At 49.3% G+C, this 27,663-nt stretch overlaps 1 protein-coding gene across 5 annotated transcripts in view; it reads left to right on the forward strand.

Annotated features, from left to right (window-relative positions):
- Positions 1-27,663, forward strand: part of PLEC (plectin) — a 239,186-nt gene that overhangs the window by 24,795 nt on the left and 186,728 nt on the right. For 2 of the 5 annotated variants that reach the window (XM_075211531.1, XM_075211535.1), the window contains exon 1: positions 17,614-17,760. The exons of the other annotated variants lie outside the window; for them this stretch is intronic. In XM_075211531.1, the coding sequence (XP_075067632.1) occupies positions 17,679-17,760 (82 nt within the window). In that variant the 5' untranslated portion in view covers positions 17,614-17,678. Of the gene's footprint in view, positions 1-17,613; positions 17,761-27,663 lie in introns of those variants that run through there. 5 annotated transcript variants of the gene reach the window in all.

The following is a 27,663-nucleotide window of genomic DNA, read 5'->3' on the forward strand; positions in this document are numbered from 1 at the left end:
GAATTCCGTACATAGGGGTTGGAACAGATTTACATACAGATAAGAACAATGGGTGCAGAGAAGCAGAATGATAAATACATGGATACAATTACCGGAACAAATCACACTGAATACAGACAATTCAGAATAAGACAAAACAGGGACTGAGAAGAAGATGCAGATTAGGCAGACATGAAGCAGAGGTACCACCAGGGGGCATAATGAAGAGGACCCCGGTCGTGAGAGCTTACATTATAAAGGGAGACAATAGGAGGAAACTGGAACAATAGACATAGTGGTGTTCACTAGGGTGTAGAGCACACTTGCCTATGCTTCTGAATTTCGTTGAGTCCTCCCAGATTCCCGGAAGAATATACATCCTCCTGGATCGTTACGGGGACGGATATACACACACACATATATATATATATATATATATAAAATGTGTGTGTATATGTGTGTGTGTGAATTGAGGGCACTATTGCAGGCATAATATGAATTGGGGACACTTGCGTGGCATAACATTGGGGCACTACTGTGTGGCAAAACATTGTTTTGGGGGCACTACTGTGTGACATAGGGGGCTGCCTATCTATACTAAACTATAGTGAGGGGGGCTGCACAGAGAACACTATAGGGAGTGGGTGATGGGACCTTTAGTGCTGAGGTGGTTTGGATCTATAATTGAATGTGGGGTTGAGTGTGGGGAGGAGGGGTATCTATTAAATGTGAATATTAATTATTTAATGCTAAGAATGGTCATGGGAAATGGATGTATTGAATGTAAATGCTATTAATTTATTGCTGGGGCTGTTTGGAGGGAGGGTAATAGGTTTATTTATTAAATGGGAATACTATTAATTTAATGTTGGGGTTGGTTGGAGGGAAATAGATCTATTTATCAAATGTGAGCACTATTACTTTAATGTTGAGGATGGAGAGAGGCCTAATTATTAAATGTGGGTGCTGTTGATTTAATGGCAGGGATGGTTGGCGTTTCTAAATGTACCCAATATTTTTTGCAAATAGGGCCCCCGACTGACCAATCCCCCTCTAGTGTCTGGTCCCACCTCTATGATAGCTGACCAGACCCCCTCTGGTGGGCCCTTAGTGTTGCAGTCCCCCCGGTGGGCTCTTCATGCCCCAGGCTGACACTGTCGGTACTATCATTATCTCACTAATCACACAATAAACAACTGTTAGGTCAGATATCACATTAGTGTCTACACTCCAACAATGAACAAATATTGTTCCAAAGCTCATCGTATCGTTTCATTTCATTTTTAATCTGCACTAAAAAGCTTGTTCATCAATAGAACAATATCGTTCCAATTCTGCAGTGTCTGCACCCAGGACCGGCAGTGTCCATAGATCTCTATGGAGGGTGCAGTCACCATCTCTTTAGCTGATGGTTATGACAGATGAAGAGCACAGATCTGACGGTAACACGTGTAACATGTGTATAGCGTGTACCCAGGAATCTGCTGCTGATCGGGACTTTCAGTCACTGGTGAAATCATTAACGATCTGTAGTGTGAACCTGGTAGAGAAAAAACACTGGTATAATTACCAAGTTACCTTGTCACATCTCAACCACCCCCCTCCTTCCCCCTTAGAGTGGAGATACAGTTGAGATGAATACAAACTATCTACATCTGTGGTAACCGGCACCGGCCAGCAGCCCGCGCAGGTCATAGTACATACATGTTATATACTTTTATATACATAGTTGCACCGATGTGAAGCTGGTTTCCTGTGTGTATAGTTTGTGACTGACGCACGTTATCTCTCTGACACACGCCCCATGTGCGCTCTGCAATAACTGCCACCTCCTGTAATCAGTCTGAATAAATGCCCTGTAACTATCAGAGAGGCCAGGCCAGACATGTATGGGTAACACACGCTGCATGATGCCATTCCTAGTATGCCACATGTGCCTGCTCTCCCAGACACCGGTTGGAGGTGGGGCTTAAATCCCACCCCCACCACACAATGTCACAAATTGCAACAGTGGGCAGGACTATGGTGACGCGGTGATGTCACCATGCCCCAAAAATTGGCATTTCTGTAATATGGCGATGGTCCATTGGATTTACTCTGACACACTGAATGCAGCAGGGTCGTGCGCACAACAGGAACAAGAAGGTGGATTTGCGTTCCAACAGGACGAAGTTGAACGCACGCGGATCAGCTAACTCATACTTACCATCTTTTGCAGCCAGCTGAACGGGAGGGGGCTTCATCTTGGGGGCGTGGCCACGTGAATTGCGCTGTTAGGCCACGCCTCTGTCAATCATTGCCCATCTCAGCCTATGGATAATGCATTTAGCCCCGCCCCCACCTGCTTCACAAACGAGGTGAGCTGGACCCGGGATGTTGTCCCGCTCTCCCGGGAGAACTCCCAAAAATTCGGGAGTCTCCCAGACATTCCGGGAGAGTAGGCAACTATGCCCTAACTGAGATCGTAAGATGCTGCAGAGACGTTGACGCTTAGTCAGGTGAGGACGCCTTTCAATCCCTCAGACAACGGAGGACTTTCTTCACTACTGTAATAAACACATGTTCTCTAATTGTTTGGTTCTATCTATTTTTATCCATTTGGCTGCCAGCTATTGGATTTTAAGCAAGAATTGTTCTATATAAGGACTGCAACATTGATCTAGATATATGCTTATTTATTTTTTAGTTATTTTTAGCATGGCCATACTTGTCTTGATGGTTTGAAGTTTTTAAACTGTTTTTAATACTTTTTTTTAATTAAATATGAATTGTTTTAGAGGTTGTGGTGCCTGGTTCACTTAGATTATTTATGTAGTATGTCGCATGCAAACATTATACATCCTGTGTTTCATACGTGTCTGGTTTCATGTGTCTGGACAGGTGACTCCATTAAGTAGGAAATGACACAGAGAAATTAGGGTGAGGATGCCGCAGCGTGCTGACAGTCCTCAATCCACAGACCAGAGGCAGGTAGAGGGTCTGTTCCTCTCGCAGCCAGCGCGGCGGGCCCTGCGCTCCCTATACCAGCGCTGTGGGCCCTGCGCTCCCTATACCAGCGCTGTGGGCCCTGCTCTCCCTATACCAGCGCTGTGGGCCCTGCGCTCCCTATACCAGCGCTGCGGGCCCTGCGCTCCTATACCAGTGTGGTGGGCTCAACGCTCCCTATACCGCGCTGCGGGCCCAACTCTCCCTATACCAGTGTGGCGGGCCCTGCGCTCCCTATACCGGCACTGTGGGCCCTGCGCTCCCTATACCAGCGCTGTGGGCCCTGCGCTCCCTATACCAGCGCTGTGGGCCCTGCGCTCCCTATACCAGCGCTGTGGGCCCTGCACTCCCAACACCAACGCTGTGGGCCTTGCGCTCCCTATACCAGCGCTGTGGGCCCTGCGCTCACTATACCGGCGCTGCGGGCCCTATGCTCCCTGCTCCCTATACCGGCGCTGTGGGCCCTGCGCTCCCTCTACCAGCGCTGCGAGCCCTTGCTCCCTATACCGGCGCTGCGGGCCCTATGCTCCCTGCTCCCTATACCGGCGCTGTGGGCCCTGCGCTCCCTCTACCAGCGCTGCGAGCCCTTGCTCCCTATACCGGCGCTGCGGGCCCTGTGCTCCCTGCTCCCTATACCGGCGCTGTGGGCCCTGCGCTCCCTATACCAGCGCTGTGGGCCCTGCGCTCCCTATACCAGCGCTGTGGGCCCTGCTCTCCCTATACCAGCGCTGTGGGCCCTGCGCTCCCTATACCAGCGCTGCGGGCCCTGCGCTCCTATACCAGTGTGGTGGGCTCAACGCTCCCTATACCGCGCTGCGGGCCCAACTCTCCCTATACCAGTGTGGCGGGCCCTGCGCTCCCTATACCGGCACTGTGGGCCCTGCGCTCCCTATACCAGCGCTGTGGGCCCTGCGCTCCCTATACCAGCGCTGTGGGCCCTGCGCTCCCTATACCAGCGCTGTGGGCCCTGCACTCCCAACACCAACGCTGTGGGCCTTGCGCTCCCTATACCAGCGCTGTGGGCCCTGCGCTCACTATACCGGCGCTGCGGGCCCTATGCTCCCTGCTCCCTATACCGGCGCTGTGGGCCCTGCGCTCCCTATACCAGCGCTGTGGGCCCTGCGCTCCCTATACCAGCGCTGTGGGCCCTGCGCTCCCTACACCAGCGCTGTGGGCCCTGCGCTCCCTATAAGGCGCTGCGGGCCCTGCCCTCCCTATAACAGCGCTGTGGGCCCTGCGCTCCCTATACCGGCGCTGCGGGCCCTGCCCTCCCTATACCAGTACTGTGGGCCCTCCAAGAAGAAACATAGGGAGCAGTGCAGGGTGGAAGGTTTCCTAGAGAGGTTATCGTTAGAGCAGAAACAGAACGAGAAGCATCACAGAGAATTCCTGGAGCCCCATGTTGGTTGGATTGTAGGGGGCTAAGATGGGAAGCAGGGAGACCAGATAGAAGGTATGGGGGGGGGGAATGACATCAATATGACAGTCACAGAGTATGATAGATGGAAATCCTGAAGAGAGAGACGTTATCAGAGGAGAAAATACCCCAGAAAAAGTCAGGCACCAAATATATCTACAATAAAACAAGACTTCTCCATTGTAAATAATAATAATGCTGCCGGCTGCTCTCCAATACAGAACATACAACTTTTCCAAGTATACGGAGTCAATAAAGAAATAGGAGAACATTACGTATCATCAGCAGATAGAAGCTCTCAGCGCCATGTGTGCTAATACTACACACAGAACACTGCACAGCAGCAATATAAGTATAGTCCTGATAGGAGTCTGCCATGATCAGTCACTGGTATGTACAGAACATCCCGCAGTCATCCAGACACATTGTAATACATGTGTCTGTGTCCCTGCAGCAATGTACAGCACCCCGCTTTATATCAGTAACAATATAATCACCAGGAATCAGTATTCCATGCAGTGTCTGATGCACAACTGTTCCGCAAATAATTAAAATAAAAACATTTCAAAACCATTAAAAAAAGTTTTATTCAAAGAATAGATAAAGAACAATAAGAGAATAAAGCATCTTTTTCTACTATTACTATCCGTATGTGGAAGCTACCACTTGAAGTACAGAGGGAAGAAATGACAAGGCCTATTGCTGAAAATAACACTTGTTTTCACCATTGGGCTCCTCGCCCTTTTATAAATGGCCCCTCAGTGAGAAGGTAACACATCCAGACTCCACAGAGAAGTGGGGAGTTTTAGTTCAGGGTTTGTATATACAGAAGAGGAGGGTAGACGTGTGTGCCCTAGGCCAGTGAGCTTACATTATATAAGTACATCTGGTCCCCAACCTCATGCCCTTACATCTTCTTTCTGGGAATTTCCCATTGGATGTTGTAACTCATTGTGTCCACTAGATGGCAGAGTTTTAACACCGTGAATGCTGTGTGTCAGGAAACTCAGTGGGTTATTTAGATCACAATTTACACAATGCAGAATATCAATATATAATATATATGTAACTATTGTTTGTTTACTTTTTATAAAAAGACCCTTTGTGTATAGGGGAGGAATTAGCACTAAGTCCTGCAGTGATGGTAAGCTCATGGGAACCAGTGGCTAGTTAAAATAAATGTCTGTGTGGTGTTATAGTGAAACAGAATATTGCTGCATATAACATCACCTCTCTATGGGGTCTATTTATCAAGGATTTTTCCTGTGTTAAACACCCGAAAACAACAGTTTGCGGGTGTTTACCGTGAAATTGCTATGCATTATTGAAGCATCGCAGCAGATATCTCAGATATCTGCTGCTTTGCATTTGCTATCGTTTTTCTGAGCACTCCCCATAACAGTGTATGGGAAGTGCTCAGAACCGCTATGTATTAAAGTCTAACTAGAGAAAATTTTCTCTTTTTCTACATGTTAATGTACTCCATCTGAAGCTGGTGCCATCTGAAGCTGGAGCCATCTGAAGCTGGAGCCATCTGAAGCTGGAGCCATCTGAAGCTGGTGCCATCTGAAGCTGGCGCCATCTGAAGCTGGAGCCATCTGAAGCTGGTGCCATCTGAAGCTGGCGCCATCTGAAGCTGGAGCCATCTGAAGCTGGTGCCATCTGAAGCTGGAGCCATCTGAAGCTGGAGCCATCTGAAGCTGGTGCCATCTGAAGCTGGCGCCATCTGAAGCTGGAGCCATCTGAAGCTGGTGCCATCTGAAGCTGGAGCCATCTGAAGCTGGTGCCATCTGAAGCTGGCGCCATCTGAAGCTGGAGCCATCTGAAGCTGGTGCCATCTGAAGCTGGAGCCATCTGAAGCTGGTGCCATCTGAAGCTGGCGCCATCTGAAGCTGGCGCCATCTGAAGCTGGAGCCATCTGAAGCTGGTGCCATCTGAAGCTGGAGCCATCTGAAGCTGGCGTACATTAACATATCTGAAAACTTTCGCGCTGTCCAGCTCTGCTCTGAAGAGCATGTGTGGAGGGATCATGTGATCCCTCCCTGTCACTCATCCTACAGTTTGCCGTCCAGGATGTTACTGCGCATGCACCAACTATTCAGTCGGCGCATGCGCACTAACAAAAAAGAAAATAGAAAAAAGAAAAAGAGAAGATCACCGCAGCCTTTAAACTTGAGAAAAGACTGCGATGATCAGATGAGTCACTTCTCAGGGACAGCAGGTTATCGGCACTGCTGTCCCTGAGAAGTTTTTTAATACATAGCCGTTACTTTTTAATCCTTATCAAGGAGATAAGGATTGAAAAGTATCAAGTGAAAAAAACGAAGGGTCATAAATAGACCCCTGAGGCTCTGGGAGTAACTTGGTTAAGTTAAAGGGACCGTGTTGCACCATTAATTATCACAGGACTCGGGAGGGGGGGAGAGAATGACAAAAAATGATTCAGTGGAAAATGAGGGCAGATTATTTCTGAAATTAATTATAATCTCTTCAACATGGTGTTCCCTAGAAGTGGTTCCCACAGTCAGGACCTGGGGGAATGTAGTTGGGTGAAGATCCCCCCTCCCTCCATCCAATGTCACTGCAGCATCCGGACATGAAAGGCAGAATATATTACAGGACTGGAGATGTCACAATGTCAGATGGAACATGACAATAATAATACCCCCTCTCCCACCCCTCGTACCCCTTGTTCTCTGGTGAGTGGGGGTAAGACAGAAGGTATTCACACGTCTCTGATATTAGCACTGCCATTAAGTTTTGGGGAGCGATGTGCAAACAGCAACTTATATGTCCCAGTAAAGCAGCATTGCCCCCAGATCTGCTGGTCTATAGCAGACACAGACAGAGGTATAAAGGCCACTATATCAGTCTTATTAGATCTCATTAGGACTTTCTGGCCCCCTTCATCCTAACTCACATTAACCATCCCCGTTAATGATACATACAGGAATATTACTCACATGTATGGGAGTCCCGTATAGTTCGGCTACTTGTGACATTGGTCCACTCATGTCTTACGGCACACAGTATTAGAGTGTCAGCTGTATGCTTCAGGGATATGGCATTACAATCTCTATATAGAAACAGTATTCACTGTATAAAAATAAAGATTATTGCTCAGAGCATAATACAGGAGATTATCCATACTGGGACGTCCGCCTCATTGTGATGGAGGTTCAGCCGGTAACACACATTATATATCATGGTGCCGAGCGGATGGATTCTGTGTCCTGATAGACCAGTCACTGGAACATGTTGCCATTTATTGTATGTAACAGTATGTCCAGGGGCCGGCTGGCAAATTGTAGCCCAGGGGGCAATATTCCACTCAGCAGCCTATTAGGAACATTTTAAAGTAAAAGAAATGCAGGTGGCCCAGTGACCCAGCCCAAGGTAGCCCAGTATGGGACCGGCCCGGGGGGCAGGCGCCCCCCTGCCCAGCCCAGTGACCCAGCCCAAGGTAGCCCAGTATGGGACCGGCCCGGGGGGCAGGCGCCCCCCTGCCCAGCCCAGTGACCCAGCCCAAGGTAGCCCAGTATGGGACCGGCCCGGGGGAAGGGTGAGCTGGGGGGCATCTGCCCCCCGGAGCCGCTCCCATAATGGGCTACCTTGGGCTGGGTCACTGGGTAATAAGGCAAAGCTGTCTTATTACCTCCCGGGTCTGGCTGTTATCAGGTTATCGGGGGGATTGCCGGGGACTGAAGATCACCTCCCTCAACACATACTCAGCTGGGAGAATAATTGTTTGCAGCCATCACAGATCAATATTATATAACGAGGGAGCTAAATCCCACAAGGGAGGGACGGGAGGATCCCACTCCTCAGATACTGAGCGAGTATAACATTGTATAGTACAATAATATCAGTATAAGCTGTGGTCATGTAGGTGCCATTCACACCTGTTACTATCCAGCAGAATCTTTATTGGTGAAAACAGGTCAGTGCACATCTAACATCACAGACCAGAATAGGAATATATATATATATTACATGAAATAGTAAATCTGACAGGTTAGCTCAATGTAGACCTTATATAACAGTGTAATAGGGGCCTTTTTATAAAACACCAACAAAGCCCCATTGGCGACAAAAACTTGAGTTTTTGCCAACAATGAGGAACAACCTGCAGTATATACCACAGGGGTTATCACTGGCAATAACTACCCCACCGGTATCCCCAGCATTACATGGGGAGTTATCAGCTATACATCTACAATGGCACAAACAGTACAAAATAGTTAAACAAATTAATTATTTTCAGAATGATGCATTTTTAAAGTAAAATATTTACAAATATATATTTTAAAATGTATCTGTTTTTATTTATTTAACTTAACTTAAATCTGGACAGACTGTCCCAGGGAACTCTTACTGCTCCAGCGATCATTGTTTGATGAATTTCATGGATTTGTCTCTACGATAAACATCATTCTTATCAACATGATGGAGCTCCCAATAATAAACCATTCTCATACCGGTTATCGGTATATGACAATAATATAACCCTGCACTCCCTCAGCTGGTAATTGCTCTAATGCAGAAATCCTAAATTTGACATAGACCACTATTAGCCCCTTCCTAATACAGAAAGCCCTGGTACTGTGACGTTGACCTCTACTGGTCATCTTCTGTATTGCTGTAGGTAAGTGGAAACATCCTAGCTGCCTCCTGATTGGATGGCTGCATCTCATCTCTCCCCCCTCGGTTCTTGTGCAGACACTGCCCCCACACTAAGTACCGGGACCCTTCTGTGATTGGGGAAATGGTGGGGAACCTGGGAAAGTCACTATCCATCCATGAAGGACTTCAGGGAAGGCTGGGAGATAGAGAGGTGTAAGATTCAGAGTTATAACAATCAGATTACGCTTCATGTCGCTGTCCCCATGGAGAGATTCTAGCAGCATTTGTGGATTATATGGGGGTGCGATATGAATGAAAGGTTAATAACAATATTGTGGTTGCCACAAGGAATCAGACACCCCTCCTACAGGGTCTTCTCTGATGCTGCTCGGAGATGGGCCACTGACCAGTTATGGTCCAGGACCAGTTATCATGAGACTGGTGTGTTATAACCTCCTCGTACGCTGCCGATTCGCATTCTCACCCATTGATTTGTTTTCTGCCTGTCTAAGCACAGACAAGTTAGACGGATATCTGGTAACAAGTAAAATGTGTAGAACCAGCCAGAAATGATGTGTGTGGAGGACACGTTACATTTCAGATTTTACAATGTTAGTTCATATAAGTAACAGATGTTCTCCGTAGGGTTTACTGAATGTCTTGGATGCCTATAATACATGGTACGTCTGTGCCAGCGCTGTGTGGGCACAATGATGGCATCCAGGGAGCCAGGCTTAGCAAGTGGATCTGTGTCAAGCTCCCATCGCCTGGTAGTCCCTATGGAAGTCACCGTGTACCTTCTAAATGCTGACACTTTATAAATACTGCATAGTAATGACACCGCGTGAGTTGGGAATTGGGGGAAGCGATGGGTTAACAACGTTAAATCATTAATAAAGAAGTCATTGATCAGAACAGAATGAGGCCTCTCTGCTTCTTACACCGTAACTTGCATGAGAATTTCTAGCATACGTACGAGAGTAAGTGTGATGAATATCTCTCACTGCCGACAACAGATTTATGAGAAACCTGCCACTTACATGGCAAGACGACAACTCCTTACTGGATTCCTGAGATTCCTCATAGGTGAACACAGAAATAAATGTTACCACTCTGCAGTGTGACAGTACAACATGGCTGATACCTCTGTACCGCATAGACACTGTCCCGGTATGACATGGCCGATACCTCTGTACAGCATAGACACTGTCCCAGTACAAAGTGGCCGATCCTCTATACCGCATAGACACTGTCCCAGTACGACATGGCTGATACCTCTGTACCGCATAGACACTGTCCCGGTATAACATGGCCGATACCTCTGTACCGCATAGACACTGTCCCGGTATGACATGGCCGATACCTCAGTACCGCATAGACACTGTCCCGGTATAACATGGCCGATACCTCTGTACCGCATAGACACTGTCCCGGTACGACATGGCCGATACCTCTGTACCGCATAGACACTGTCCCGGTATGACATGGCCGATACCTCAGTACCGCATAGACACTGTCCCAGTACGACGTGGCCGATACCTCTGTACCGCATAGACACTGTCCCAGTATGACGTGGCCGATACCTTAGTACCGCATAGACACTGTCCCAGTACGACGTGGCTGATACCTCTGTACCGCATAGACACTGTCCCAGTACGACGTGGCCGATACCTCTGTACCGCATAGACACTGTCCCAGTACGACGTGGCCGATACCTCTGTACCGCATAGACACTGTCCCAGTACGACGTGGCCGATACCTCTGTACCGCATAGACACTGTCCCAGTACGACGTGGCGGATACCTCAGTACCGCATAGACACTGTCCCGGTACGACGTGGCCGATACCTCTGTACCACATAGACACTGTCCCAGTACGACGTGGCGGATACCTCAGTACCGCATAGACACTGTCCCAGTACAAAGTGGCCGATCCTCTATACCACATAGACACTGTCCCTGTACGACATGGCCGATAGCTCTGTACCACATAGACACTGTCCCGGTGCAACGCGGCCGATATCTCTGTACCGCATAGACACTGTCCCGGTATGACATGGCCGATACCTCTGTACCACATAGACACTGTCCCGGGGCAACGCGGCCGATACCTCTGTACCGCATAGACACTGTCCCGGTATGACATGGCCGATATCTCTGTACTGCGTAGACACTGTCCCGGTATGACATGGCCGATATCTCTGTACCGCATAGACACTGTCCCGGTATGACATGGCCGATATCTCTGTACTGCGTAGACACTGTCCCGGTATGACGTGGGCGATACCTTAGTACCGCATAGACACTGTCCCAGTACGACGTGGCCGATACCTCTGTACTGCATAGACACTGTCCCAGTACAAAGTGGCCGATCCTCTATACCGCATAGACACTGTCCCAGTACGACATGGCTGATACCTCTGTACCGCATAGACACTGTCCCGGTATGACATGGCTGATATCTCTGTACTGCATAGACACTGTCCCGGTACAACATGGCCGATACCTCAGTACCGCATAGACACTGTCCCGGTGCAACGCGGCTGATACCTCTGTACAGCATAGACACTGTCCCGGTATGACATGGCTGATATCTCTGTACTGCATAGACACTGTCCCGGTACAACATGGCCGATACCTCAGTACCGCATAGACACTGTCCCGGTGCAACGCGGCTGATACCTCTGTACCGCATAGACACTGTCCCGGTATGACATGGTCGATATCTCTGTACCGCATAGACACTGTCCCAGTACGACGTGGCCGATACCTTAGTACTGCATAGACACTGTCCCAGTACGACGTGGCCGATACCTCTGTACCGCATAGACACTGTCCCGGTACAACATGGCCGATACCTCAGTACCGCATAGACACTGTCCCGGTGCAACGCGGCTGATACCTCAGTACCGCATAGACACTGTCCCGGTATGACATGGTCGATATCTCTGTACCGCATAGACACTGTCCCAGTACGACGTGGCCGATACCTTAGTACCGCATAGACACTGTCCCAGTACGACGTGGCCGATACCTCTGTACCGCATAGACACTGTCCCGGTACAACATGGCCGATACCTCAGTACCACATATACACTGTCCCGGTACGACATGGCCGATACCTCTGTAACGCATAGACACTGTCCCAGTACGACATGGCCGATACCTCTGTACCGCATAGACACTGTCCCAGTACGACATGGCTGATACCTCTGTACCGCATAGACACTGTCCCAGTACGACGTGGCCGATACCTCTGTACCGCATAGACACTGTCCCGGTATGACATGGTCGATACCTCTGTACCGCATAGACACTGTCCCAGTACGACGTGGCCGATACCTCTGTACCGCATAGACACTGTCCCGGTATGACATGGTCGATATCTCTGTACCGCATAGACACTGTCCCAGTACGACGTGGCCGATACCTTAGTACCGCATAGACACTGTCCCAGTACGACGTGGCGGATACCTCTGTACCGCATAGACACTGTCCCAGTACGACGTGGCCGATACCTTAGTACCGCATAGACACTGTCCCAGTACGACGTGGCGGATACCTTAGTACCGCATAGACACTGTCCCGGTGCAACGCGGTTGATACCTCTGTACCGCATAGACACTGTCCCAGTACGACGTGGCCGATACCTCTGTACCACATAGACACTGTCCCAGTACGACGTGGCCGATACCTCTGTACAGCATAGACACTGTCCCGGTACGACGTGGCCGATACCTCTGTACCACATAGACACTGTCCCACTACAACGTGGCCGATACCTCTGTACCGCAATGTTACATCACTGCAGAGTGGCCTTGTGACCGTACTGGAGGCACAGTGCAAAGAATTGAATTGGCTCCTTACATGCTGGTAATAGAAGGGACTCTATAGGTCTTGTATAGACACAAGTCTTTAGATGTGGGTCCTGGATAGTCACCAGGGCCGGACTGGGACTAAAAATCAGCCCTGGCATTTAAAGCACACTGGCCCACGTGTTGTGGGCTCCATGCACTATATTGTTGAACACTGATGCTGGTGCAGTACAACATGATGTAGTATGAGTGTGTGTGGGGGGGTATTTATTTCTCCTAATGACCCTCAACATTACATTGTTAGCACCCCAATTACATCAATAAATACCATGACAATACATTATTAGTACCCAAATTACAGCAATAAATAACCCCCCACACACACTTATACTACATCAATCATCCCCACATTACAGCAACCGGCATCACCCCCCACATTACAGCGTCCAGCATCACCCCCCACATTACAGCAACCGGCATCACTCCACACATTACAGCGTCCAGCATCACCCCCCACATTACAGCGTCCAGCATCACCCCCCACATTACAGCGTCCAGCATCACCCCCCACATTACAGCAACCAGCATCACCCCCCACATTACAGCGTCCAGCATCACCCCCCACATTACAGCGTCCAGCATCACCCCCCACATTACAGCGTCCAGCATCACCCCCCACATTACAGCGTCCAGCGTCACCCCCCACATTACAGCATCCGGCATCACCCCCCCACATTACAGCATCCAGCATCACCCCCCACATTACAGCGTCCAGCATCACCCCCCACATTACAGCGTCCAGCATCACCCCCCACATTACAGCGTCCAGCATCACCCCCCACATTACAGCGTCCAGCGTCACCCCCCACATTACAGCATCCGGCATCACCCCCCCACATTACAGCGTCCAGCATCACCCCCCACATTACAGCGTCCAGCATCACCCCCCACATTACAGCGTCCAGCATCACCCCCCACATTACAGCGTCCAGCGTCACCCCCCACATTACAGCGTCCAGCGTCACCCCCCACATTATAGCAATACCCTCTCTTACTTATTAGCAATATTAAGCACCAAACACACTACAACATTGCCACCAGCACGCCACCCCATACTACAGCAATACCACCAATTATACAGGCGCCACTGTAGGAAACAATGTTTTGCTTTTTTCAAATCTCCCACAAAATAGCAACAACGAACAGAGTACTTACACACACATATAGGTAACAGGTACCCTTTTCCCTCAATTAAATAGTAATGGCAGAATTTTCATGAATCATTCCACATGAAATAAAACTAACGTATATCTAAAAAAAATATAACTATTGAATGATCAGTTGAACGCACACGGCCGCATTAAAAGTATTTCCATCTACAGCAAAATGTCAGAGAAAAATATTTTTGTTTTACTACAGTAATTGGATATGCGTCTTTTCTATTCATTTTAAATAACACAGTATATAAATTAAGGGGGATAGAGGAGGTGGGTGAGAAATAATTGGATGTGATCCATCAGTTTGATTAGATAGGAAACATTTAGATTATTTACCTGGAGACGTCTACCCCCTTGACTCACAGGCAGGGCTGACAAGAGAAATTTTGGGCCCCGATACAGCAACTTCTTTGGGCTCCCATCATATTCAACAATGAAAGACTTGCCTTTGGCCGAAGTTCATATGATGCCACACCGTAGTGTGCCCAGTTCATATTATGCCACATCATAGTGCCCCAAGGTCATATTATGCCACATAGTATTACCCTCAATTCATATTTGGTCATGCAGAAGTGCCCACAAATCATATTATGGCATAGTAGTGCCCCCAAAACATATTATGCCACAATAGTGACCCCAAATAACATTATGCCATAGTAGTGCCCCCAAATCATTAGTAAAGCTCAGACAAAAACTCATTCACAAATAAAAATTGGTACAGCATATCAGATACTGAGTATGAGTCCCAAGAGCAGCTTAATACATCATTTACAATGCAAACAAAATAGATATATTGACACAATTACAGATAAAATTTATGACAAGTAATGTTTTTTCCTCTTAATTAAAAATCTCTGTACAGATAAATATGCAAAAAACATTACAGCGCAATAATGAGCAATACATAGTGTTAAACATTATTGGATACGCTGTAGGTCCCCAGTTCAAAAAAGGATGGTTAAAAACACATTGCACATGAGAAAATATACAAACTTACCTGATTATGGCATCCTGTGTTCTGTTCTCCTACTGGGTGCTGGGCAAGGAGGGATCAACAGCTGTCAGCTCACACAGGCAGTCGGGAGCAGGAATAGAGGGCAGTGGTCCAAGCAGAAATTTAGGAGTGGGGGTATAGAAAATATAAGTGAATGGAGTATGAAGGCTTGATTTTTTATTTTTTTTAACACTTGTCCCCTCTGTGCATTTCCATTCTTCATTATTACTTGTGTTTTATGATAGCTGCATCCCTGACATTCAAATTCTTAAGATGTCTCTCCCTTTACACTTTCTTTTACATATGCCCCTGTACCATCTTCTCCTTTGTCCCTCTCTCCTTTCTCCGCTGGCTCTCACACATCTTCCTGTACCACCTACTCCCCTGACTCTCTCACACGTCTTCCTATACCCTTTACCCCCCGGCTCTCTCACTCCTCTTCCTGCACCCCCTACCACCCTGGCTCTCTCACCTCCTCTCCCACTGCCCCCTTCCCCCTGGCTCTCTCACCCCTCTCCCAGCACCCCCTGGCTATCTCACCCCCTTTCCCAGCACCACATGGCTCTTCCACACTCTTGACCCCCCGTCCGCGCGAGAATGAGGGCACCCATGAGAGTCGTCCCCCCCCCGTAAATCGCGGCACCCCCGCGAAAATCGCAGCACCCCCCCCGAAAATCGCGGTACCCCCGTGAAAATCGCGGGCACCCCCCCACCCTCTTCAGTAATAAAACAAACAAAAAAAAAACAGGAAACTCACCAGTGTAACAGTGCACCAGTGCACAACATAACGGGGGAGGGAGCTGAGGAGCGCGCAGCAGAGGTGGCTGGTTCCACCAAGAAGACGGGAGGAGTCGGGCCGGCCCATCCAGCCATCGGCCTTCTGGCATTTGCCAGAAGTGCCAGATGGCCAGTCCGGCCCTGATAGTCACAGTCTGGAGGTGGAGGGGACTCTGTGGGTCCTGGATAGTCACAGTCTGGAGGTGGCCGGGACTCTGTGGGTCCTGGATAGTCACAGTCTGGAGGTGGAGGGGACTCTGGGTCCTGGAATTTCAGAGTGTGGAAGGTTAGAGGTGTGTATTATTATTATTAGTCTTTATTTATATGGTGCCACAAAAGTTCAGCAACGCCAGGTGTGACTGAGACACGTAGGTGGATGCGGTAGAAGAGACGGATAGAGTGGACTTCAAAGGAGGAAAATGAGAAGCAGAGCTCAGGGGAAATTACTTGAAAGTTACCCTCCTGGACGGTCATCCGGGCTTGGTAAAGTGGGTGAATGAGAGGCCCCCATGGGAGAGAGCAGCAGAGTAACCAGTGTGAGTGAAGGAAAGCCAAGTATCGGTGATGGTAAGAAGGTTAAGAGAGTTGTAAATGAACAGGTCGTGGATAGAGGGAAGTTTACTGTGGATGGATCTGGAGCTCCAAAGAGCACAGGAGAAAGGGAGGGAGGGAAGTGGGTACGGGATAGTAAGTTTGGAGGTGGACGGGACTCTGGTTCCCGGATAGTCACAGTTGGTTGTTCAGCCATAGCTGGTTACTGAGTGTGAAGTGACACTTTCTGGTTATTTCTTGGTGTGTGACAGAATCAGGTCACAATCAGTAGCAGTGATGAATGAAAGGTATTTTCACATCCCGTCCTACCAGTTTATGCTCCCCATACACACTTCAACCTCACACATTCACTTATCAAGGCAGCATGATTGACAACATGAGAGAATAGCTTCTGGGGGGAAAGGTGTCAGTACATTCTGTGCTGTATAGTGTGGGCAGAGCTTAGTGTGATCGAATCCTCCAAATGATGAATTTAGTGGACTTGGTTAGGATGTTATCTATCTATCGCATATCTGTCTATCTTCTCAGATACATGCAGCCATTTTTCCTGGGTCTCTGCTGGTTTTTTCACACAGAACTGTCAAATAAATACCATTCACCACTATAAAATAGCGACGGCGGTGGGGGGACAATCACAATAATTTTTTTGCGGCATTTGATTGCTTCCGCTTACCCACCCCCTGATGTCCAGCGAGGGGGGAAGCACGTCCGTAAACTTTTCAGTGGGTGACAGTACAGATATAAGTTGAGTTTGTGTAATTGAAGTGACTGTATCTTTAAAATTAAATTGCTAGCTCTTGTAGCTTCAGATGATGCTGTGCTGGGTCAGAAAGTGTTCCAAGTATTAATAAAAATAGAAATCAAACACAAGGATATGACAAAAGGCAAATGGTGAAAAGGACACAAAAGGTGTCAGACATCCAGAGTGTGAGGTCTGCAGCTGCTGTCACTTTAAGAGGTAGGGCTGAGAAGTGACCCTGCTGTGGGGCTTGGCTCAGCCTTTTTGGGATCTGACCGAGCATGGGTATGTGTATGTGAGGGCCTGGGAGACAGCTGTGTCTGAGAGCAGGGGAAGACAGAAGCAGACAGGAGTAGGGGAGAAGGGCAACGAGGGACAGTCTACAGGGGTAAGAGGGAGAGAGAAAGGGGGGAGGAGAGAGATTATAGAGGGGTTAAGGGCAGAATATAGAGTTATAAGAGAGCTGCAGGGGAAATAGAGAGAGTCCCAGGAGGGCTGCGGGGGAGAAGTGAGCTATAAGGAGGGGAGAGGGACGAGGGGTAGCTAGAAGTATAGGGTAAGGTCAGAGAGTGCTAGTAACCATGGCCAGCTTTAATCTGCCCCCTGATGCAGAGGAGAAGGACTACATCCAGGCGTATGAAGATGTCCGGGAGAAATATAAAGGTACAAACTTGACTTCATTCATTGACTGTTTACTGTGCTCTGCCTGTAACTGCACTGATCTGAGGGCTGAAGGGATAACTCTGTCACAGGGTCACTCCTTGCTGCATCTTACCTGACTTACAGGTGACATAACGCCCCCGGGTGTCACATGCACAAGTAGGGGAGGGCAGCACTTTATTTACATCAGCAGAGCAGTGCTGTAACAATTTCTGTTCAGGAACAGGGTTACCTTACATAATATATTGGGTGAAATGAATGCAGATTTGAGGCTGTTAGCTGAGGTCAGTAAAATAATCATATGAGCCACTGACAAGGTGAGGTTCTGGGTCACAGGCCTTCTGTGGCTCTCAGCTGGTCATGCTGGTACTTGTAGTTCCTCAACAGTTGGTAGGACGTGTTTCATGGGTCTATTCCAGTATATATATCTTTGAAGGCTACAATAAATCTGGGGAAGTATATCACATTGTGGCTCTGGTGTAAAACTCACAGAGCTGAGAGCGGAGGGGGCAGCGGGGAACTGGGAGCCAGACTCTGAAAACTTGGAATGAAATATAAATAGCTCCCGTTAGTCACTGGAATCAACTGTACGAGGCGTCAGCTGGGAGCGGCCTCAGGAGGATCCGAAACAACTGAGGAATCCAAACCAGTCATGCAAGACCCCCAGATTAGTCTCACGCAGGACCCCCAGATCGGTGTCACCACATTCAGTGTGACGCAGACACCCCCAGATCAGTGTGACGCAGACCCCCCCAGATCAGTGTCACCCAGGACCCTCCAGATCAGTGTCACCCTGGACCCCCAACTCAGTGTCACCCAGGACCCCCAGATCAGTGGTGCGTAGAACCCCCAGATCAGTGTCACCCAGGACCCCCAGATCAGTGTCACCCAGGACCCCCAGATCAGTGTCACCCAGGACCCCCCAGATCGGTGTCACCCAGGACCCCCAGATCAGTGTCACGTAGAACCCCCAGATCAGTGTCACCCAGAACCCCCTGATCAGTGTCACCCAGGACCCCCCAGATCAGTGTCACCCAGGACCCCCCAGATCAGTGTCACCAAGGACCCCCCAGATCGGTGTCACCCAGGACCCCCAGATCAGTGTCACCAAGGACCCCCCAGATCAGTGTCACCCAGGACCCCCCAGATCAGTGGTGCGTAGAACCCCCAGATCAGTGTCACCCAGGACCCCCCAGATCGGTGTCACTCAAGACCCCCAGATCAGTGTCACCAAGGACCCCCCAGATCGGTGTCACCCAGGACCCCCAGATCAGTGTCACCAAGTACCCCCCAGATCAGTGTCACCCAGGACCCCCAGATCAGTGTCACCCAGGACCCCCCAGATCAGTGTCACGTAGAACCCCAGATCAGTGTCACCAAGGACCCCCCAGATCAGTGTCACCCAGGACCCCCAGATCAGTGTCACCCAGGACCCCCCAGATCAGTGTCACCCAGGACCCCCCAGATCAGTGTCACCAAGGACCCCCCAGATCGGTGTCACCCAGGACCCCCAGATCAGTGTCACCAAGGACCCCCCAGATCAGTGTCACCCAGGACCCCCCAGATCAGTGTCACCCAGGACCCCCAGATCAGTGTCACCCAGGACCCCCCAGATCAGTGGTGCGTAGAACCCCCAGATCAGTGTCACCCAGGACCCCCCAGATCGGTGTCACTCAAGACCCCCAGATCAGTGTCACCAAGGACCCCCCAGATCGGTGTCACCCAGGACCCCCAGATCAGTGTCACCAAGTACCCCCCAGATCAGTGTCACCCAGGACCCCCAGATCAGTGTCACCCAGGACCCCCCAGATCAGTGTCACGTAGAACCCCAGATCAGTGTCACCAAGGACCCCCCAGATCAGTGTCACCCAGGACCCCCAGATCAGTGTCACCCAGGACCCCCCAGATCGGTGTCACCAAGGACCCCCCAGATCGGTGTCACCCAGGACCCCCAGATCAGTGTCACCCAGGACCCCCAGATCAGTGTCACCCAGGACCCCCAGATCAGTGTCACCCAGGACCCCCCAGATCAGTGTCACCCAGGACCCCCCAGATCAGTGTCACCAAGGACCCCCCAGATCGGTGTCACCCAGGACCCCCAGATCAGTGTCACCAAGGACCCCCCAGATCAGTGTCACCCAGGACCCCCCAGATCAGTGTCACCCAGGACCCCCAGATCAGTGTCACCCAGGACCCCCCAGATCAGTGGTGCGTAGAACCCCCAGATCAGTGTCACCCAGGACCCCCCAGATCGGTGTCACTCAAGACCCCCAGATCAGTGTCACCAAGGACCCCCCAGATCGGTGTCACCCAGGACCCCCAGATCAGTGTCACCAAGTACCCCCCAGATCAGTGTCACCCAGGACCCCCAGATCAGTGTCACCCAGGACCCCCCAGATCAGTGTCACGTAGAACCCCAGATCAGTGTCACCAAGGACCCCCCAGATCAGTGTCACCCAGGACCCCCAGATCAGTGTCACCCAGGACCCCCCAGATCGGTGTCACCAAGGACCCCCCAGATCGGTGTCACCCAGGACCCCCAGATCAGTGTCACCCAGGACCCCCAGATCAGTGTCACCCAGGACCCCCAGATCAGTGTCACGTAGAACCCCCAGATCAGTGTCACCCAGGACCCCCCAGATCAGTGTCACCCAGGACCCCCCAGATCAGTGTCACCCAGGACCCCCAGATCAGTGTCACCCAGGACCCCCAGATCAGTGTCACCCAGGACCCCCAGATCAGTGTCACGTAGAACCCCCAGATCAGTGTCAGCCAGGACCCCCCAGATCAGTGTCACCCAGGACCCCCCAGATCAGTGTCACCCAGGACCCCCAGATCAGTGTCACCAAGGACCCCCAGATCAGTGTCACCCAGGACCCCCAGATCAGTGTCACCCAGGACCCCCCAGATCAGTGTCACTCAAGACCCCCAGATCAGTGTCACCAAGGACCCCCCAGATCGGTGTCACCCAGGACCCCCAGATCAGTGTCACCCAGGACCCCCAGATCAGTGTCACGTAGAACCCCCAGATCAGTGTCACCCAGGACCCCCCAGATCAGTGTCACCCAGGACCCCCCAGATCAGTGTCACGTAGAACCCCCAGATCAGTGTCACCCAGGACCCCCCAGATCAGTGTCACCCAGGACCCCCCAGATCAGTGTCACCCAGGACCCCCCAGATCAGTGTCACCCAGGACCCCCAGATCAGTGTCACCCAGGACCCCCAGATCAGTGTCACCCAGGACCCCCCAGATCAGTGTCACGTAGAACCCCCAGATCAGTGTCAGCCAGGACCCCCCAGATCAGTGTCACCCAGGACCCCCCAGATCAGTGTCACCCAGGACCCCCAGATCAGTGTCACCCAGGACCCCCCAGATCAGTGTCACGTAGAACCCCCAGATCAGTGTCAGCCAGGACCCCCCAGATCAGTGTCACCCAGGACCCCCAGATCAGTGTCACCCAGGACCCCCCAGATCAGTGTCAGCCAGGACCCCCCAGATCAGTGTCACGTAGAACCCCAGATCGGTGTCACCCAGGACCCCCAGATCGGTGTCACCCAGGACCCCCAGATCAGTGTCACCCAGGACCCCCAGATAAGTGTCACGTAGAACCCCCAGATCAGTGTCACGTAGAACCCCAGATCGGTGTCACCCAGGACCCCCAGATCGGTGTCACCCAGGACCCCCAGATCAGTGTCACCCAGGACCCCCAGATAAGTGTCACGTAGAACCCCCAGATCAGTGTCACCCAGGACCCGGATGTCTCTGTGCTGATGGGAGATCTGTGATAAGCAGCATTTGTCTCACCCCCTCCTGGCTGTGCTTACTCAGGTGACTGCAGTGAGTTGTTTATTGTGTCACAGCAGGAAATAACCACTGGCACCTACCACCACTCCTGCCCCTGCTGCCCCTTCATGTGGGGCGATATTCTCTAAGTCTTGTTCTCTGCCTCCAATAAGAGAAGAAAAGTTGGATGGAGGATCCAACCTATTTTCTCTTATTTTAGTTATAAAAAGAAGTTCAATAAAATGTGCCCTTATAAAGAAGATTTTGGGAATTATAGTTCTGTAGGAGCTGCGAGTGTTGAGGGATTCGGTGGATGGGTTACCCCGTGTTGCCAGATTCGGTGCATGGGTTACCCCGTGTTGAGGGATTCGGTGGATGGGTTACACCGTGTTGTGGGATTTGATGGATGGGTTACACCGTGTTGTGGGATTTGATGGATGGGTTACACCGTGTTGAGGTATTCGGTGGATGGGTTACCCCGTGTTGACGGATTCGGTGGATGGGTTACCCCGTGTTGACTGATTCGGTGGATGGGTTATACCTTGTTGAGGGATTCGGTGGATGGGTTACACCGTGTTGTGGGATTTGATGGATGGGTTACACCGTGTTGAGGGATTTGATGGATGGGTTACACCGTGTTGAGGGATTCGGTGGATGGATTACCCCGTGTTGAGGGATTCGGTGGATGGGTTACACCGTGTTGAGGGATTCGGTGGATGGGTTACACCGTGTTGTGGGATTTGATGGATGGGTTACACCGTGTTGAGGGATTCGGTGGATGGATTACCCCGTGTTGAGGGATTCGGTGGATGGGTTACACCGTGTTGAGGGATTCGGTGGATGGGTTACACCGTGTTGTGGGATTTGATGGATGGGTTACACCGTGTTGTGGGATTTGATGGATGGGTTACACCGTGTTGTGGGATTTGATGGATGGGTTACACCGTGTTGAGGGATTCGGTGGATGGATTACCCCGTGTTGAGGGATTCGGTGGATGGGTTACATTGTATTGAGGGATTCGGTGGATGGGTTACACCGTGTTGTGGGATTTGATGGATGGGTTATACCGTGTTGTGGGATTTGATGGATGGGTTACACCGTGTTGAGGGATTCGGTGGATGGGTTACCCTGTGTGGCGCTCTCATAACATGGTTGTGGACAGACACAATGGAGGATCAATAACTGGACGCCACGTGTAATAGTTTATGTCTTATGGAAGTGACGCTTACATATGTTGCTGCCATGTTTTGTGGTGATGTCTTTATTTCAGTGACTTATAATTGGGAGATAATTTTACCATAAAGATTTACTGGGACAGATGGACAATTAACACATAGCCCCCGTCTGAATGAGCCCCGCTGAGCCTTATAAACCGCCTACAAATAGCATTTCCTGAATCGTTACCATGTGGGCGACATTTACACACTGAGAACACAACTGACACTGACTTCCAGGGCTGGTAAAGATGTTTCCATAACAATGTAATTCTCAGTATCTGTTCTTACCATGTATGTATATATAACTGCATAGTACCACTTCTCTAGTTCTGTATGCTGGGTGTAATTCTCAGTATCCGTTCTTACCCTGTATGTATATACAACTGCTTAGTACCACTTCTCTAGTTCTGTATGCTGGGTGTAATTCTCAGTATCTGTTCTTACCCTGTATGTATATATAACTGCATAGTACCACTTCTCTAGTTCTGTATGATGGTTGTAATTCTCAGTATCCGTTCTTACCCTGTATGTATATACAACTGCTTAGGACCACTTCTCTAGTTCTGTATGCTGGGTGTAGTTCTCAGTATCCGTTCTTACCCTGTATGTATAGACAACTGCTTAGGGCCACTTCTCTAGTTCTGTATGCTGGGTGTAGTTCTCAGTATCTGTTCTTACCCTGTATGTATATACAACTGCTTAGGACCACTTCTCTAGTTCTGTATGATGGGTGTAATTCTCAGTATCTGTTCTTACCCTGTATGTATAGACAGCTGCACAGTACCACTTCTCTATGTTTGGATACTGTATCTGATTCTCAGTACTTGTTATAATCTATATACGATTCTCTGACAGGAACAAGGTGAGATCAGATACAATGATACATAGTTATGTACAGAGATCTGTCACATGGGGGGTGCAGTGTTCTATGCAGAATCGCAGATAAAGTACCAGGTCTACTAAGCTGTGCTACATAAACCTCCCATTCTGTGTCTCTGTACTTGGAGTAAATGCTGCATTTATTCATCATTACTATTTGTACATTGGAGGATAAGCACAGTGATTCATTCCACTCTGTTGATTTATTCCTGGGGTAATACATACTCCATACTTGCCAAGTCTCCCGGAAAGTCCGGGAGACTTGGCAAGTATGGATACTTGGACTCCCAGGAGAGCTGGCATTTCTCCCGCATCCCGAAATTAACTTGCTAAAATGAAGCGATTCACCGGGAATCGCGTAATTTTGGCCCCGCCCCTGCGAAAAATCGGCATTTTACTCGAGGCGGGGTCAAAATGACGCGATTCAAAGCACCCCACCCCCTCCCGTCATCCAGCCACGCCCCTCTCCCGGACGTCACCTACTGGAAGTAGGCAAGTATGACATACTCGTCTCTGTGTCTCGTGCTGGGGTTATACAGGATAGAAACCAGAGAGTTACATAGTACATGGAGTACATTCACAGGAGGGAAAGGCACACTTATCGACTTTCTTCAGCTCTCTTCCGGGAGCCAGCCAGTGCAGGTGGGCGTGAGGGGGGCGGGGCAGCCAAAATGACGCGATTTTGGCTGCCCCGCCCCCCTCACGCCCACCTGCACTGGCTGGCTCCCGGAAGAGAGCTGAAGAAAGTCGGCAAACGCGTCATTTGACAGCTGGGGACGGGGCCAAATGCTGCGATTCATTGGGAATCGCGGCGTTTAGCATCTAATTCTGCCCACTTCACTAGGAAGGGGGCACTTCCTAGTGAAGTGGGCAGAATTCGGGAGATTTCCACACTCGCCCGGGAGTCCGGGAGACTCTCGCAAAATGCGGGAGTCTCCCGGACATTCCGGGAGAGTTGGCGGAAAGGTTACCAGTGGAGTACCTCAAGAATCTGTACTTTGCTTTTTAATATCTTTACTGGAGACATTGCAAATGGTATTGAAGGAAAAGTATGTCTTACTGCAGATGACACAAAGATATGTAACAGGGTAGACACACCAGGAGGGGTAAAACAAATAACATGATCTAGGTAGACTAGAGGAATGGTCAGGAGAGCGGCAACTACAGTTTAATGTCAAAAAATGCAAAATCATGCTCATAGGTCTCAAAAACGCAAAGGATAAATATAGTATTAATGGCGTTATAATGGAAAGGGATCTAGGAGTCACTATTTCAGACTTACAGGCAGGTAAGTAATGTAACAAAGCAATGAGGAAGGGAAGTCAGATGCTTGGTTGTATAGGGAGAGGAATCAGTAGCAGAAAGAAGTAATAATACCACTGTGTAGGTCATTGTACGGCCTCATCTAGAATACTGTGTTCAGTTCTGGTGGTAATATCTCCAGAAGGATATAAATACATTACAGACTGTACAAAGAAGGGCAACTAAAATGGTGCATGGCCTACAGCACAAAGCTTACCCGGAAAGACTAAAACATCTTAATATGTATAGTTCAGAGCAGAGAAGGGAACATGATAGAACCTTTTAAATATATCCAGGGTTAGAACAAGGTGCAAGAGGGAAACATTCTACAAAGGAAGAAATATTGGAACACGAGAACATGCACTGACACTGGGGGGAAGTAGGTTCAAAGGAAGTTTCCCCGCTCTTTCTGTAGTGAACACTGAGCAAAAATAAATAAGATGATCTGGTATTACTTTGTCTCCCTCCACAAGACTCTCGCTCTCCGTCTTTAGCATACTTGCCAACATTCCGGTTTGGTCTCCCAGACTCCCGGGAGCGTATGGCAGCCTCCCGCATCTGCCCACTTCCTAGTGAAGTGGGCAGAATTAGAAAAAAAATGCTGCGATTCTCATGGAATCGCGGCCCCGCTGTAAAATGACGCGGTCGTGTCATTACGCCACGGGATGGGGCCAAAATAGCGTGATCTGCATAGCCCCGCCCCCGAAACGGCCACCTCCCCCACGCAGCTCCCGGACGCCGAGTTATGAACCTAAACCATACTGCTTGATGGTCGCTGGATCCTAGCTTCATCTCACCCACATTTACATCAGATATTCTGCCACCTTTTGTAAGTATTATGTAACCAAGCACATATGCAATAGACCATGCGCATCTAAACGCAGCAACGTTCAATTCATCTTTGTACGCAAAGAACACTTAGTACAGCCTACTATTTTTCGGGGAGAGAATGGGGCAGGGAAGGGGCTCGCAGTCGGTGTATAGTAGGGGTGCCAAACGTGAGCGCACGCAGCAGCGTCCGATTTAAGATTTGGGTATCTGAAAATTACTTGTTTTTCTGCCATATCTCTGGCTCCAGCTACAGGGCTAGTCTAAGTCCTGATCAGTAGTGATAACAGTATCGTATGCTATAACATCTGGAGCAACTCCTCCTGGTCCGCTCCTTGTTGAATTCGGACGTGCGTATGCCCATATTCTGTGTGTTTTAAAACAAACACAGTTTGCGCTCAGTATGTGTGCCTTTATGAATCAGGCCCATCATGTCTACATGGTCATAATATCAACAGTTTAAATAACTGCGCAGACCTATAGCTTCCTGTTGGTGGTCACACCCTCCAAGGGGCATGGAGTGCGCTGGATTACACTGCAGGATTAGACCCCAAATGGTGCCCACGCTGGGCCCCAGGACTCCTCTTGATGGCCCTGAGGATGGCGGGACAGACAACCTGTTTTTGGAGATAATAATGCCATCACCTTTCCATATATGGGGCAATAATGAGCCCTCTCGCCGGTGACAACACCCATAGGGCAATAGGGCTCTTTGGTGCATATTTAACAAGGACCGCAAAGCATGAAAAACAGTTTTCAATCCTTATCACATTTATAAGGATTGAACTATTTCTCATATGCATCAAAAATACCTTCACAGGAGCAGCAGTGCCAAGAAACTGCTGTTATTGTGGAGTGCAAAACTTACTTACCGCTGCCTCTTCGCTTCCGAAGATTGCGACCCACAGGGATCCTCTTCTCACTCCAGTGCACATGCGCCAACTGAAATCCTCGGCTATGAACAAACATCCCTGCACTGTACAGTTGTAGAGAGCGGTGTGTGACAGGGAGGGATCATGTGATCCCTCCACACATGCGCTGTGAAGCTCTGCTCTTTGGAGCAGACCTGAACAGTGATCTCACGACAAAAACTATCAAAAACGGTAATGTGCGCCAGCCTAAGCTGACGTACATACCTTAGGTGTAAAAGTATGTTTGTAAGTAGTTGAATTGCGGTACATAGCAGTCCCCATAGACATCTATGGGGACTTCTAGGTATCTTGAAATAAATGCAAAGCAGCAGATATCTATGATATCTTGTCTATGATACCTGCTGCGATGCAGTGTTGATAGATTAGGGAAATACTTAAATTTACGTCCATTCCGTGAAAACAGCTGTTTTCAGGGGATTTACATGTAAATTAACTACAATAAATAGGCCCCTTTGCCTATTAATAAAAAGCCCCATAATCACTGGAGCTCACTTTATGTTTGCATGGGGAAGCCGGTTTCACAAATATATCAGGTTGGAGATAATTCTTTGGATAAAACGTTTTTTCTATAATACATTCATGTTTTTATACATAGATTTATTTATTTGCATAAATGAAATCTGTTTTGAAAACTGCATTTAATATCTGTCAGTTCTGTTGTGCATATGCGAGCTGATAGTCTTAAAGACAGGTCTGGGGGGTATAAACAAATAACAGCTGAAATGGACACGTGCAGGTTTTCACACATTGGTCGGAGTGTTTCCACCTCCCTCAGTGGCTGCACTTAATGCGTCAATCACTCACTAAAGACAACTATATGTCACCATATGTCGCTGTCATTAATAGGAGCTGGGGGATGTGAATATTCACACCTTGTCCTGGACATCACCTTCACGGTGCCCAGACTCCAGCTGTCTCCTCATTGAGACGCTCAGAATGGTGTATGTAGGGTACAGTAATCAT

Source organism: Mixophyes fleayi, chromosome 5, assembly GCF_038048845.1.
Source record: "Mixophyes fleayi isolate aMixFle1 chromosome 5, aMixFle1.hap1, whole genome shotgun sequence".
Taxonomy (NCBI): Eukaryota; Metazoa; Chordata; class Amphibia; order Anura; family Limnodynastidae; genus Mixophyes; species Mixophyes fleayi.